The 15,913-nt window shown below is 30.2% G+C and overlaps 1 protein-coding gene across 1 annotated transcript; it reads right to left on the minus strand.

The window, feature by feature from the left end:
* Positions 1-1,388: 1,388 nt before the first annotated feature.
* Positions 1,389-15,550, minus strand: LOC113003711 (odorant receptor 49a-like). The gene is made up of 9 exons (XM_026134270.2): positions 14,992-15,550; positions 12,047-12,166; positions 11,838-11,955; positions 8,777-9,038; positions 6,926-7,036; positions 6,745-6,835; positions 5,050-5,195; positions 1,684-1,816; positions 1,389-1,601 (listed from the first exon to the last, which is right to left on the minus strand). The coding sequence occupies exons 1-9, from the start codon at positions 15,127-15,129 to the stop codon at positions 1,551-1,553; spliced, it is 1,170 nt and encodes a 389-aa protein (XP_025990055.2). The 5' UTR covers positions 15,130-15,550; the 3' UTR covers positions 1,389-1,550.
* Between the last annotated feature and the right edge of the window lie 363 nt (positions 15,551-15,913).

A 15,913-nucleotide genomic window follows, 5' to 3' on the forward strand; every position in this document is an offset into this window, starting at 1 on the left:
GAGTAAAAAAAATTTCTTTACGTGCATTTTGTAGCCGACTAAAAACCATGTAAATTTTCCTTATTAAACTTTCTTCTAACTTCAACCAGTTACGAGATATTTGCTCGGACATTTATGGACGGACACCCTGTATATATATATATATATATATATATATATATATATATATATATATATATTTATTGTACCATTCGGCTTTCGCCAAGAAGCGGGACTTGGTTTACATAAATTCCTTAATTCCATTCATCTTTCCACACTTTCCTTACTCTCCCTCTACCCTACTTCATTCATTTCTTCCGCCATATTTTCTAGAGACATTAAGTCTCTTCATTCGCATGTGTTTACTTTATATAAATTCTCTTATATATATACGCGCCTCTCCATTCGAATACTGTACACAAAAACAAAAATAACAGGTAACATAGAATACATATTGAACTAACAAATAAATAACAAACACATAACATAATAATTACATAAAATACATAGAACATGTCACAAACATAGCACACATCCAATATACCTCGACCAATATACCCTCCCCTTACTTCTCCCTTTCCTCTTCTGCCATCCTACTTTTGTACTTTTCCTTTTCCCTCCAGAATTTAACTAACACCTTCTCTTTCCTTTCATCTAAACTACCGCTTTCTAACTTACTTATCCGCAGTCACATTTCTGAGATGCTGAACTTTCATGTGAAAAAAAAAGATTGTTGAAAAATGTTGATTGGAATCAAAGTTATAAATTTTTAAAGCTGAAAAAGTCTCCCAGACCCGAAAATATGTTTACGTATTTTACGGAGTCGCTGTGTTTAAGAGTTAATGTTATTAAAAGTGCAATAAAATTATGCATATAGTTTTCAGTAATAAATACATTAAATTAATGTATATGTGTAACTTAAAAATATATTGAATTTCATAACATTTTTAACAGCGTGATATTCATGAAAAAGTATATCTGAAAAATGTGATAACCACAAATTATAAATTAAAGGTTTTTCGGGAAAAAAGCATCGGACATGGCAGATCCATGTAATCATTAATAAGATGTAAAAAAAAACTCAATATAAAGAAAAAGGGTCAGTTTTTTAAACTTTGTTGTTTAACAGATAAAAATATATGTTATTATTATATTTAATTTATTTTATATATAACTCTTTATACAGAGTCGTTTGAATTCTATCAGTACTGCATGTTTTAGGATTTAATTTCTCAGTCGCTTTTTTTGACTTATATGTAGCAAAAACATTAATTCTTACAAAATAGTATTACAAATATTGTTATATATTACTATCTGAGAGAAGACACTTTCTAATTTGAATTTATGTTTTTAAAGTATTATTTTTTGCTTTTATGTATGAAATGATGTTTAAAAACAATGTAATATGCTTATATTGTGACTTTTTTCTTTTATTTATTCATGAGTAAATATCACATAAACTATTATCTTATTTAATTAAATTATATCTTACTTTTCTATTTTACTGTAGAAAATTTTTATCATGTGTATACCAATACGAACGGTTACTTGTTCTGCTTTAGATCATGAAATTATTGTATGGCAAGAAATACCGTCAGAATGGACATTGACGTTTTCGAAATCTAGAAATAATTCATCGAAACTGATGATGTTGAATAGATATCATTTCAATATTTTTCTTTTATTTACGTTGCATTTGCTTACCGATGTGAAGGTTTCCATTGTTACAACATATACACCGCCAAGGTTCACTATTAAGCTTTTCGAAGAGATAATCATTATAAACAGTAATGATTTTTGTATTGTTATAAGTGTTTCGTACCATAACGACATGTATCTAAAAAAAATTTTTATTTAATTTGCTAAAGAATTATATATTTGAAATATATTTTAAATATAATTCAAAATTTTTGGAAAAAAGAAACATTTATATATACAGTATCTTACAAAATTTTTTGTAACCTGTAATGGTGACACTTCCAAATAATAACATAATGTTCACATGGAGTCGATTGTACTTTCGTGCACAAAATCAGTTGCTATTTGCAAGCTTTTGTTGCAAAATTTTACTGGACATACCTTGAGGTTTGTTCTTTATCATCCAATAATTTTTTTAAAATTAGAATTTAACATAATGAAAAAATTAAAATAAAAAGAAAATACAAAATTTGACTTTTTTTACAATAATATTCGTAAAATTTTTAATTTTTGAGATAATTTAACAAATTTTTAATTTTTGAGATAATTTAACAATAATTTAGGACTGTATTTTCAAGGTAGTATACTTTCAGATAAATTTAACGTAATGAATAAATTCAAATAAAAAAAAACTGCAAAATTTGACTTATTTTACAAAAATATTCATAAACTTTTTAAGTTTTGAGATTCAACAAAAATTTAGGGTTGTATTTTTAAGATAATATGCTTTCAGATAAAAATTAGTTTTATAGAAGATTGTTCAATTTTGAATGGTGTATCCTTACATTTAGAAGAATGACGCATGGAGTCCAACGGACCCCTTGTGATTATTACGGGTTAACAGTGTATATGGTACTAGTGCTCGATTGTTAGGAAAACGAACTTTTCTATTTTTTTATGTTTAAATTGGCAACAGAGAAACTAATAGTAATATAATTTAATAAAAAGCAATAAAATAACATTACAAAATCATATTTTTGTTTGTAATGTTACAACTTTGTTACTATGTCTGTGCTAATTTACATTTAAATTGCCATTATTATTTATATCGAATTGACTGAAATAATAAAATTGTGAAGCAACAAATTAGCCAGAAAATAATTAAATTATGTCCACGTTTTGTGTTATATTGCAATAGCTGTGCCAGTTTAATAGACGTAAAAACATTGCATGGACAGGTAATGTTTATTAAAAACATTAACTATACACTGAGAAAAAAAATTGGTTGAAAAACTAAAATGTTTAGTCCGATACGCACGACTAAATATTGAGTTGATTTAATTAATTCTTAGTTAAAAAATTGGAATGATTAATATAAATAAACATCTTTCTTTGTGCAACTAAATAATTGTTGAATTAACCCAATGTTTAGTTGTGCGTATCGGACTAAATATTTTAGTTTTTTAACCAATTTTTTTTCTCAGTGTAACATTTTTAATTTTTAATGGTCACCAAGTGAGTCTCAGTTGCGCACAGAGTAAATCGGACACAGCAAGTTAAACACTTCCGATTTTGATGAAATTAGACTTCTTTAACGCGTTTCCGCACAAAACGAATGAATCTGGCAGAAAAAAAGTGTCGGACTGCCCCGCGAACCGCAATATTAAACACTAAAGTTGACGGTTATTGAGATTAGGATCACACCGATGTAATTTACGTAAGACAGCGACTTGAAAAAGTAAATGTTTGGAAGGGGGAGAGCCTTCGCCCTTCCCCCCGTCCCTCATAAATTCGCCCTGTTTTTTTTCAGTTAGGAAACGCCTTTATGGGTCCCCGGTCTTGTGAGGACAAGACGCGGGGTATGTGAGACTCCGACCTAGATTTGGCCGGCATACTCACTAAACCCAACTTTTTCTGGTGTCTGGGCTCGGGACGGATCACGGGATCGAATTAAGCATGCATTCGTTCTAGCCCAAACGGGTCTCCGCCCGAAGACAGGAACCCTCCGGAGTTCGACCGAGATCGAGCCCTAGCCGCCCGAACCGGGATGCCAGGAGTGCGACGGGCCCCCGTGGAAGAAGGCCCTAGGTTCGCACTCCCGCATCCCAAGATCGCACTCTCGCACCCCAACGCATTCCCGCATCCCATCGCACTCTCCCATCCCATCGCACTCCCGCAGCCCAAAACACTCCCGCATCCCAGTAAATTCCTAACCTAACCCAATCCGAATCTAAGTGTATAAGTCAAAAATTCGCGATATATTCAACTCGCTGTGTGCGATTCAGTCTATGCGCAATTGGGATTTTTCTTGGTCACTCGGGGTCTTTTGGACTCTACGCTAACTTTAAGGGTACACAGACGATTCAAAGTCGAACAACCTTTTATGAAACTAATTTTTATCTGAAAGTATCACACAAAAAAATGAATTCTTAATTCACGAATATTTTTATTCTTGAATGCTATTTGTTTTCATTTAAGTATGAAATGTTTTATTCAATTACAACTGTTTACTTTTATCAATAATAAATAGATTTGTGCAAAGTATATTTTATTCTTAAGATCGTATTCTTGTTTCTAATATTGTTCTAGTATTGTTCTCATATTGTTCTCACGACGAGCTCAATCACGTTATTTGAAAGCTATTTATTCTTGAATTAAGAACTACATATTTGAAAATGCGCTCGACTTATACTCGGAGCTCACACTTATTTCGCGTTCACGGGCAACAGATGCAACAGTGTGCATGGCACACTGTTGTGAATCCTAGTATCAGATGATTCAATGATTATGAGATAAGTGAGAATAGTTTTGTAAGTGAAACATTATATTCACAGAGTATATCTCCAAAATGTGATTCATACTTTCAAAGATATGTAAGATGTTCAGCTCGTTATACCTAACCTATATTCATAATTTACAGACGGCCGAATTTGTCACAGTGATAGAGAAACGCCAGTTGCCTGCACACATAGGCAGATATGCCGCGACGGATCTGCCGCAGCGGATCTGTTACCCGCAAGCACAAATTTATTATTGTCTATTCTTTGAATAGAGTAAATTTATTTTCAATTTAAAATATCTTTTTGCTTTGTTTTAAGAATAATTTATTCTTAATCAAAGATTATTTATTCTTGACGCTATTCTAAGCATAAAATAATATTAGATTAAAGCATTTATGCATTTTTTAAAGAATTTATTTTTTTGTGTGATGATACAGAACAGACCTCAAAGTATGCCCAGTAAAATTTTTGCAACAAAATATCAAAAAGCTTGCAAACAGCAACTGATTTTGTGCAGAAAGTACAGTTGTCCTCACGTAACCGTTATGTTATTATTTGTAAGTGTGACCATTACGGGTTAAAAAAATAGGTACAGATTTTATAAATTTATTTGAGTTATTTAATGATTTTGTATTTTTGAACTGCTACTCACAATGCGTTAAATAATTCTTCAGAATGGTTTATTACTAATTGCGCCATAAAAGATAACATGAAGAAACAAAGCTGATATGTTATCATATAACTTGTCGGTATTACAGCTTCAGCAAAATTATGCATGTAATTTATTACGTTCAGCAACTATTAACACATTAATAAGGGAATGATTTTGTAATTTTTATTAAATATGAAAATTTAATTGGACATGCAAGTGTTATGTATATTTTAATAAATACGCACAAACACAGGATAAGCAAAATGGGACTAAATTACCTCTTCCAAAAACAAGACGTTAGTTTATATACATTTTTTTACATAATATATGTGCCATTGAAGAAAAAAAGATAAAGTGTTTCAATAAACTGATTAATATAACAATAAATGATGATGTTTCATCAGTTATAGATGTAGTTCCTGATAGAAATAATCAATTTATTAAAACGTTTTTTTTTAAGGATGATTCCTGTAATTTATACTGCATATGAAAGCTTTAAGGTGGAGTTACCGAAAAAATCAATATTTTTTTATGCTTTTACAGTTTTTTACGGGATATTTTACAATTTATGTCAAAATGTGCTAAAATAAAGTATAAAATGTATCTCATGATGTATTAATTTTTTGATAGCTCCAGCTTATTACTTTTTATATGCATAATAATCAGAGGTCATATTATATGAAAGAATTACAGTCTATTCTTAAAAAAGGCAATGTCCTTCAAAATTTATGTATTCTTGAAAAATTTATTATTTCACAACTCAATTTTAGCATTATTTGTCTCTATTAGCGGGGACCTTTAGGTTAGGAAGTAACTGTATTCCAGGATTAAATTAAGAGATTATACTTTATTGTATATATAAAGCCGTAAATGAGAGCGAATGTTAAGAACGTGTCTCAGTGAGAGAGTGAGAGTGTGTGTGTGTGTGCGTGCGTGCGTGCGTGCGTGCGAGTGTGTTGTTAAAGTGACACACGGTTATAATTAGATAGCATTGTTGCTTTTTGGTTTCTTTAAACAATCTCTCTTCAGACAATTTGTTTGAATTTTAAACGTCTTGTATTCAGGATATTTTATCGATATAATAATTTTGTTTATTCTATGTATGTACGTACACATATTTTATACTGGATAGAAACTGTTAATTTACATGAAATATTAATTGCGTATAAATTTTAAGATACATCCTATTTTAAATTTGGCGTGTTAAAGTCGCTGATTTGACGTCTCTTAAAATCTCTTTTTACCAAGGATATAATTCATTAATTAATTTAACGTAATTTAAATATAATTATTGTATGAAACTATGTTTAATTATTATAATAGTATGAAAAGCGTATATGTTTATTTTATTCCTTCTAAAATAAGCATGTAAGTCAACACATATTTCTTAAAATTTAAACAAACTTTGAGAAGCTTATTCAAACCTTGAGAAATATGTTTTTTTTTGCCTATCGTTTATATCTTTTTTACTTTTACATTGCCAAATGTTGTTTTTTCGCGATGCTAATCAATTGCTGCTTTACCTTCGCGAGCGGCTGTTGCTGCGCAGTTAGCAAATGCCAATTTGTAGAAATATTCATTAAAAGAAGATTCTTAGTGCAATTTATTTTTAAAAAGTAAAAAATAAAATACTAAATAATGTGCACTTTGCGCTTGTCTGTAGATTCTAATATTACGAAAAAAAGAATTACTTACTGTATATAAACTCATAGCAACGGTACATATACCTACTATGTACACAATAAGATAACACGTTGAAAAATTTGTTGTAATCAATTTTAGAAACCTTGAAAACAATAAAAAAATGGAATTTTTTATTAAACAAAGAAGTAGTAATCTTGTTACACAGTGCATGGTTTTAGTTTTAGATACTTACTTCTTCATTTTTCGATGAAGTTCCACTACTTTAATTATCTTTTCGATGATTATGTTTGTCTTGTTATAGTACGCTAATACATTTTTACCCACAATTTGTTTTATTCGATAACTGATAAGAATAAATTTTTATTAGTGACGCCATTAAAGCGATTATTCGTTTTCTTACTTTGTCTTATTCTATGAAGATTTCTGATGAAAATTTTTCTCTAACTTTTATACGAATTGGCACACTTCTCAAAAATGCTGAGAAAATCTATATTTTTTTTTCAAAACTTATAGGAAAGTTTTAAAATTATACAGAAATTGTAAAAAATTCTAAAATATACGTAAATATTCTGAAAAATTATATGAAACATTCTGAGAACGATGTTACAATTCTCCTGAAATTCTTTCTGAGACTGTTTTATACATTTTTTTTAGTATTATGTAAATTTCAAAATTTTTTGTAGAAGTTCTGAATACTTTTATATATTTTTAGAAAATTTTTTCTAAATTTTTAGAAAATATTTCTTATAACTCAGAAAAAATGTTTTATATATAATTATAATATAACCGTATATAAATATACATATTTTAATAATAATTACACGCTATATAATTACACAGGCACAAAAAACAAATGTGTCATGTCCGAGAGACTACACCTATGTATCGCTATGTACTATATTTTGCTCTGAAACCGAATATTGCCTCTTTCTGAAACCTCAGAATTGCTCTATTAAGTCAGGATTTTTTTTTACACTCAAAAAATTGCCAAACATTCCTTAAAATTACACTATTCAGCCCGGTAAAAAAAAATCCTGATCTGATAGCACAATTCTGAGGACATTCTGTTTCAGGGCGTCAAAATACATAGGGATACATAGGTGTAATCTTTCGGACATGACAATTATGTTTCTTTGTGTGCCTGTGTATTGTGACGTGCGGACTTCTTTAACAGTTTTCCTAAGATAACGTCTCTCGCAATAACCAGTATTTATGTATATAATAAAAACGTTATTGTGATCAATGTGTATTTAAGAACAGTAATTAGGTCCGTAATTGTGACAGATTTTCAATTTTTCCGAGAAAGAGGAGTGATCTTATAAATGTTATTTAGCATCAGTATTATTATATTGATTGTCAATTTAAATCAAAAATATTATTTTTCTGATTCAATTTAATAGCTTAAATGTTTGAAACTTTGAATGGTGCACAGTTCGAAGAATCAGAAAATGTATTTAATAATCATAAAAAATTGTAGGAAATTTAGTATTGTTATAAAGCTCTTAGATGTTTAAATGCGAGCAAAATTACTTTGAAAGCAGTGGTGTGATAGCGGCGTAGTAGCGAGAGTGCTAGTTTTTGGAAGGAAGGATGCCAAATTCAAATTCCGCTTTCTTTTTATTTAGTCGCTTACAAAATATTGTTGCGCCCACGCAACATAGGAACACGCACGCGGTAGTGGCGGAAATGCAGGAGACTCTTTTGTAAAGAATTTTGGTTTAATCGTAGAATAAAACACAAAAAAATATAATTGTAACACAATTGACAGAATTAAGAGAATTCGTTGGCCGATGTCGAGGCGCAATCTTTTGAGGTCGCGCCTCTCGTCAGTCTATATCAGCTGCAATACCGGACTGCCGGAAATTACGAGCGCAATAATATTATTTTAGCTTAATTAAGATTCTACTGTACCCGTTTAACTTTTTTGTCCATTTGAATTGTTTATATAAAACGTAATCTTATCTAATTACTATCTCAAAAGATGATTTATTTCAATATTTCCGAAGGGCCAAACAAAATTTGTATAAAAATTCCGAAAAAAATTTTCACCAGTAGTACTGTTAAACCTTTCACGTGTTTTTACCTGCAAATTTTGAGTATTGCGCAGCAGTGTAAATATAAAAATACCATTGCTGACAAGATGATTGTTGTTGTAAAAAGAGCAGTAATAGTACTAATCATAGAATATAAGTAAAAAATGTAATATTGTATTCCAACGTTTATTTGATACTCAGCCATGATTAGTAAATTATGTGGACGTGATTCGTTTAATGGCAGAAGAAAGTCGAAAATATCCGGTAGCAGTCCACTTATGAAGAGTGTAAATGATATGAATACTACCAGCCCTGTTGTAGTAAATTATACAATATATGCTATACACACGCATTATAATTTTTATTCCATTTCACGCAAAAGGCAATTACATGTGCTCAGAGAAAAATGTGATCAGAGAAAAATATTAAGGAAATTATTAGAGAAGATGGTGTTATGGGCACCGTTTATGTTTTATTCTAACTTTGGTAATAATCAATATTTTATATTGCAACTTAATGATTATATTTATCGAGATACTGTTTAATAAATTTTACATACTTAAAGCTATATTAATATTTATTTCTTAGTACATTTAAAAATGTAATGACACTGCATAATATTTGAAGAAGATCATAACGAGCCACTACAAAAACATAAATTAAAAAATGGTTTTATTTAAAAAACATAATATTTTGTTACAAAATTATATATTTTTAAAAAAATAAGTTGTTAGAAAGGGCAACAATATAACCGCGAAGTTTTAAAATAGGTAAAGATAAATTGCTGATTTACCTTAATTAGAAGATACACCACAAACAAATTGCCAAAATGATATTTATAATTAATGTTTTTAAACGCAGGTTTCTATAATGACAATCGATTTATCAAAGAAATATTTTAATAAGAAAATCTCGATAATACTTATGTTACACTTCTATCGTTACACTTCTATACCCGCATTAACAAAATACTATGGTGTTGAATTATTTTGCATAACTCGATATGTGTATAGATAAATGAAAAGTTACATAATAAAAAACACTGGAGTATATTTTTGTGATAATATATTTAAATTTAGAAACAATAAGAAAGTATGTGTAATTAAATGTATCTTGAAAAGTTTTGAAAAACTTAAAAAAAATGTCTTGTAACAATTGTCAGGTATTCTGCATTGGCATATTAGCGTTAGTACAGCAGGTTATTAAACAAATAACTCCATAAATATTACTAGCAATTTATCATTTAATAACGCCGATAATACGGGTGCTCACTACATCTACGCCGTTCATAATACCATCTTTTCTATTATATTACAAATAACTCAATAATATAGGGTAAAGTCGTACTATTATGGAATAGATTCTTAACATGGTGTAGCAAAATTATTTCTAAAATAAGCGCATGCGGTTGATTCCAGTATGAATTTATTACTTTTAGGATGAAATCCATTTAGTGGAAAATTCATTATTAGATCATGCGTGCAGTCCGTAACGATTTGTAAAATTGAATGTTGTGTAAAAATTTATCGAGATGAGTCTTTAAACGTTGTTTATTATATAACAAATAAATATTTGGTAATTTTGCATGCTGTGATATAATAAATAATCGTGTTATAGGAAAATAGAAGTTCTGATCAAGAATCTCCATTTATCATTGCATATTCTAACGTTGAGAGTTTTTCAAAACGCTATAACAAAGTTTTTTATTGAGGGATTTTGACTATCCGAATTATGAGGTCTGGCTATTAAATAACGAGATTGCACGCGCAGAAGGTAGAGAGATAGGGTGGGAAACGAATGCAGCGTTGGATAGCTGGAAGTGTCTACTATTCCAGTACGAAAACACGTTTTTGTCGCTGTAGTAGTATTTTTTCTATAGAGGTTAGAAACGAACGTGTTTTTTTCTTGTGCCGATAACAATGTGTGACGAAAAATATGAGTAACGGATCAATGTGAAATTTCTCGTTAAATTAAAAAAAACTCCGACTGAGTGCTATAAATTATTGAAAGAGGCTTATGGTGAGAATTCTCTATCTCGTGCCTGTGTTTTTGATTGGTATAAACGGTTTTCTGAAGGCCGAGAGAACACCGAAGATGACCAATGTCTAGGTCGACCTGTCTCTGTTTCAACTTGACATCAACGGCATTGTGATGACTGAGTGGGTTCCAGAGGGTCAAACTGTAAACCAAATTTACTATTTGAAAATTTTGGCAATACTGCGAGAGCGAGTTTGTAAGAAACGGCTGGAGTTGTAAAAAAACAAGTCGTGAACCAGGACAACGCACCTGCCCATAACGCGCTGTCTGGGAAGCGTTATTTAGCCGCTAGAGGCACTCCAGTGCTCTAAAGCGCGCCGTACTCGCCTGATTTAGCACCCTGTGACTATTTCCTGTTTCCGAAGATTAAGTCTGCCTTAAAAGGAACCCGGTTCGAGTCGATGGAAAAGGTGAAGTGAAAATCGGCGGAGCTTCTAAATGCTTACAAAAGAAGACTTTCAGCATTACTTTGACCAATGAAAAAAAACCAATGAAACGGTGTGTGGCGAGGGGAGGAGAGTACATTGAAGGGGAGCATTCGATTGTAGAATAATTTTTAAAATAAAACTCTTTTTCATAAGCAGTCTTGTTATTTAATAGCCAGACCTCGTATGAGGCTTGAACGTTACAATCTTCAGCAGTAGCTTTGAGTCTCAAAAATATTTCAAAGCGAATAAGTTTTGAAGGATAATGTTAAATAAATACAACTTTTTGAATATGAAAGAACTTTCTGATTGGTCAACTAGATTTTGATTCAAAGCCTAATTTGGATCAATATGGTCCATCTTGTGAAAACCATTGTGTCTCGTATTAGGAAAACTTTTTTTGATTTAGTAAAATTGGCAATTTTGATAAAAAATTTCACACACAACATAATATAGTTATTACCGGTTGCTAAATTTTGGTGATAAAACTTAAATATATTTTCTATAATTTTGACATAAAAATAAAAGTTAATGTTACAAATTAAATAATTTACAAGCTTTTAAACAAGGTATAATCCTATAACAGGCGACTTTACCCTATGCTTCTACTATGCCATCATCTTTTACATGAACAAAACGATAATATTACATAACAAAATAAATATAAATTTTTCTCCTTGATGAGCGTAATAATATAGTATTTTAATTTCTTCCGAGTCTGTCAAAGTCCGGCGATTATCATTAACTTCGTTCAGTGCTTGTTTCAGCTACATTAAAACAAATTTAAATTAGGCGTAGTCTCAACTGTAAAAATCTTTGAAAATTAATTATATTGATTACACTCACAGTTGTACTTACTTTTTTAGTATTGAAGAAAACCGTGTGAAAGACAAGAAATTGCAAAAAAGCCGTAGAAGCATTCAATAAAATCTTGATAATGACATTTGCATTAAAGTCAGCTATAAGAAGTTGCGAGAACTATAAAAACATAAACCTCCACGTTAATTGCATTTAACAATATGACTATTGATTGTTTATTTATTACTCAATATTTTATTTATTTTATGTACAAAATAAATTGTTATAAATTTTCATACAAGGGCTATTTTTTTTTCAAGTTCTATTCTGCTGCATTGCTGCCTTCAGCTTGGAGAAAACGAATTACAGAGCGAATCTTGCATTTGGCAGGAGCTTCGATTGCAGTAGCCATGATAAAATAACGCTCACATTAAAACTACGACCCGTAATGGCTGCACGGATTAGGAGGGATTAGCAGATAGATTACTAAACACTATTGCGCATTTGCCCGTCATCATTGACACTGAATAACTATTGTCGACGTACGGAATTAAAAAAAAATAGCTCTTGTATTTCTAAGCATCATTATTGCATTGGCTGATATTGACGTTCATTTAACTTTATCAGTTATTGCGATAAACATTGCCAAATGCCTCGGTGGTCAAACTGGCTAAGATCCGCACCGAATGCAGGAAGTTCCAGGTTCAAACGAAGTAATATTTTCATTAAGTTCTTTGCAGTTTTTGCGATAAGGGGACAATTGTAGAAATGCCTTAAATTAATTAAATAATTAGTACTTTCATTTTCGTGATTTAACATTTTTGTGTTCTTAAAAGCTGTGTTTTATGTCCGTCCAATTTGAAGAATGTTGTAAATTTATCTGGAAAACTTTTGAGCACTATGATCTACTTTTATCCGTATAGTCATGTCTATCAACATTTCTTATTGTTTAAATGTATTACATGTTTTTATGAAATAAAATTTTTTTAATCAGTTTGATATTGGATAATGTCGTAAAGTATATATAATTATTATGTATGTATATTTTACATTATTTTACATGTTTGTAGCGTTGTAAATTTGTTTTATTTATTTCTTTTCTTTGTGATAAAGCGGTTTTAAAAATTATACACAATAGAATTAAAGACAGAGAATTAGAAAAGGACCCCGCAGAATCCTTATGGAAAATGGCTTTTGACGGAATTTTCTGAAACTGTGCTATATGATAGTTCTTGATGTGTAGATCAAAAGTGTCAATGGGCACAAGGTCTGAAAAATTATAGTTTTTGAGTTACAGTCGTTCAAAGTTGGCGATTTTGCAGTATAAGGCTGCAGTAGTGATCACATAAAGTGGTATATAAATCTTTGTACATACATAATTATGCTTGTATATATTTTCCTACTTACATACGTACATATTTATAAACTTTTGCAATTATATGTATAATATATAATATATACATATGTTTATTTATATGTTACATGTATATTTATTTTTACATCTTTTTACATTTCGTTATGTTGATGAATCTTATATTAATGTTCACTTATTGGTTTGTTTGTCTATTCTGTATATTATATATGTACAAAGCTTTATATATCACTTTATGTGATCACTACTGCAGCCTTATACTGCAAAATCGCCAACTTTGAACGACTGTAACTCAAAAACTATCATTTTTCAGACCTTGTGCCCATTGACACTTTTGATCTACACATCAAGAACTATCATATAGCACAGTTTCAGAAAATTTCGTCGAAAGCCATTTTCCATAAGGATTCTGCGGGGTCCTTTATTTATTAAGTTAGTAACTTAATCTGATCTTTATATATTGGTGTATTATAGTCGCATTTATTACGACTTTCGTACAACATTTGTATTTGTTTAAATCGACAAAAAACGTTTACATTAAAGTAAAAAGCTAATATTTTAATTTATAAACGTTTTGTTCATACACGTTAAAGAAAAAATAAGCGAAAAACGTTGCACAATTAAGGTTTTAAGGCTTATTTTGTCAGACGCTTATTTTTGCTTATTTTTTTAAAAAAATATTACATTATTCAAACATTGCCACATTATCTGATAATGACACTTTCTAGTTTATATTTATGTTTTCAAAGTTTTATTTTTACTTCTTATTTAATAGGAATACAATCCAAAAGTTAAGTGGTATATCAATGTTGGCGATGCTTTTTCTAACACTAGAGATGTAAAGTCTAATTTCTTACAATTTGGAAACGGTTCACAATAATGAAAAATCGCGAAATACGTGTTTCATATTTCGGGGAATTACTATTTTAAGGGGATTAGAGAGGGAATAATCCTTGTAATATCACATCTCGAATGCTTTAATTATTTGTCTTTTCCTTGCTTTGATTTGGTTTAGGTTTTTATTTTATACAGAAGTATGAGGAATGTCACTGCTTGGACAAGACAAAATTCTGTCTTTTTCGTGATACTACAGTCATTCCATATGTTGACGTGTCTGGACATTGCGTCTTTGGCTATAACAATTATATTTATGTGGGGACGCAGCTTCCATCTTTAAATAAACACCATACCAGATTAGAGAAGTTGTTTTAGAAATTCCGCTTGTTCTCCTGGAACTTATAAATCAAGAATGTTTCTGATTCGTTGGCTTATGACAGGCAGTAACACTTAGCTCATATCAAAAATGAGAGCTATGTTCATACAATTGCCACATTTATAATTAAACATGTATTTCACGATTTTTTTATAATTTTGAACCGTTATTAAACTATAGAAAATGGGACAGTTTTTATATACACCTATTTGAGTATACATAAATATGTGCTGTATATAATAATAGAGAAAAAGAGAAGACGCTTATTATAATATAAATATGCAGTTGCAACAATAATTCTTTTAGGATTAAAAAAATGATTTTTCATGTATCGCAATGTACATACATTATAAAACTCATTACACCTTGTTATTAGTATTAAACTTATTAGAGAATGAAAACGGAAAAATATAAAATTACCTCTGCAATCATCCGAGAAAGGAGTAACATATAAAAGAATATTGAACGAAAACGATCACACTTGGTACTTCCATAAGGCCATAAACCAAGAAGCCTCAAAAGAGTTTTATTAAATTTACAATATTGATTGTCGAACATGTGTATATTCTTGCAATAACTGCGAAGCAAATAAAAAGCGGGTCGGCAAAAGTAAATTTAAAAGGGCAGATGTTTGTATTTTTTTCCTATATGTACAATTTCCCTCGTAATATTTATTTAATACATCAGTCAATTTTTGTTAAACTCTTTGTAACGCTTGATCAGCGAATAACATAGTGAAGGAAATGTATTGCAACAATTTAAGAATTATGACATTTTTTTTTCTCCTGATGATTTTATAAAATTATGTAATTGGCGTTATAGGGACCGCCAAGCTAGGAGATTATCGATTTTGCTCGCGTTTACGTTTTCATAACGAAGAAAATGACAGAAAGTTGAATTATCCAAATTACACGTTATATTTGTTTGATATTTCTTTTCCAAGGCAAGGGTGAAATAATATCCCCCACTTTTTTGTCACTTCGACGCAAGCGTGGTTACGGTTTTCTCGCGAAACACCCTCATTGTTGTCGGAGACGTTGAACGTTACACTACGAATTACTCTGTTACTGTGTTTTTATGATGTGACAGAAATTTATAATCAGTTTTATTTGTAATTGTAAAAATATAAATATGTAGAAAATGTGCAGTTTTATTAAGTGTATAGTTATATATGTGCACTGTTAAAAATACGCAACAAAGTTTAATGTAACAGAAGCAAATTTCAAGCAGGTACATAAAAAAAAAATTTAATCCTTAAACACATAAGTGTGTCTGAGAGACCTCATATGAAGTTTCGAACGCTTGATGTGTGATGATGGAATGAGATAGGAGGTTCGGACCA

Source organism: Solenopsis invicta, chromosome 8 (assembly GCF_016802725.1).
Source record: "Solenopsis invicta isolate M01_SB chromosome 8, UNIL_Sinv_3.0, whole genome shotgun sequence".
Lineage (NCBI taxonomy): Eukaryota > Metazoa > Arthropoda > Insecta > Hymenoptera > Formicidae > Solenopsis > Solenopsis invicta.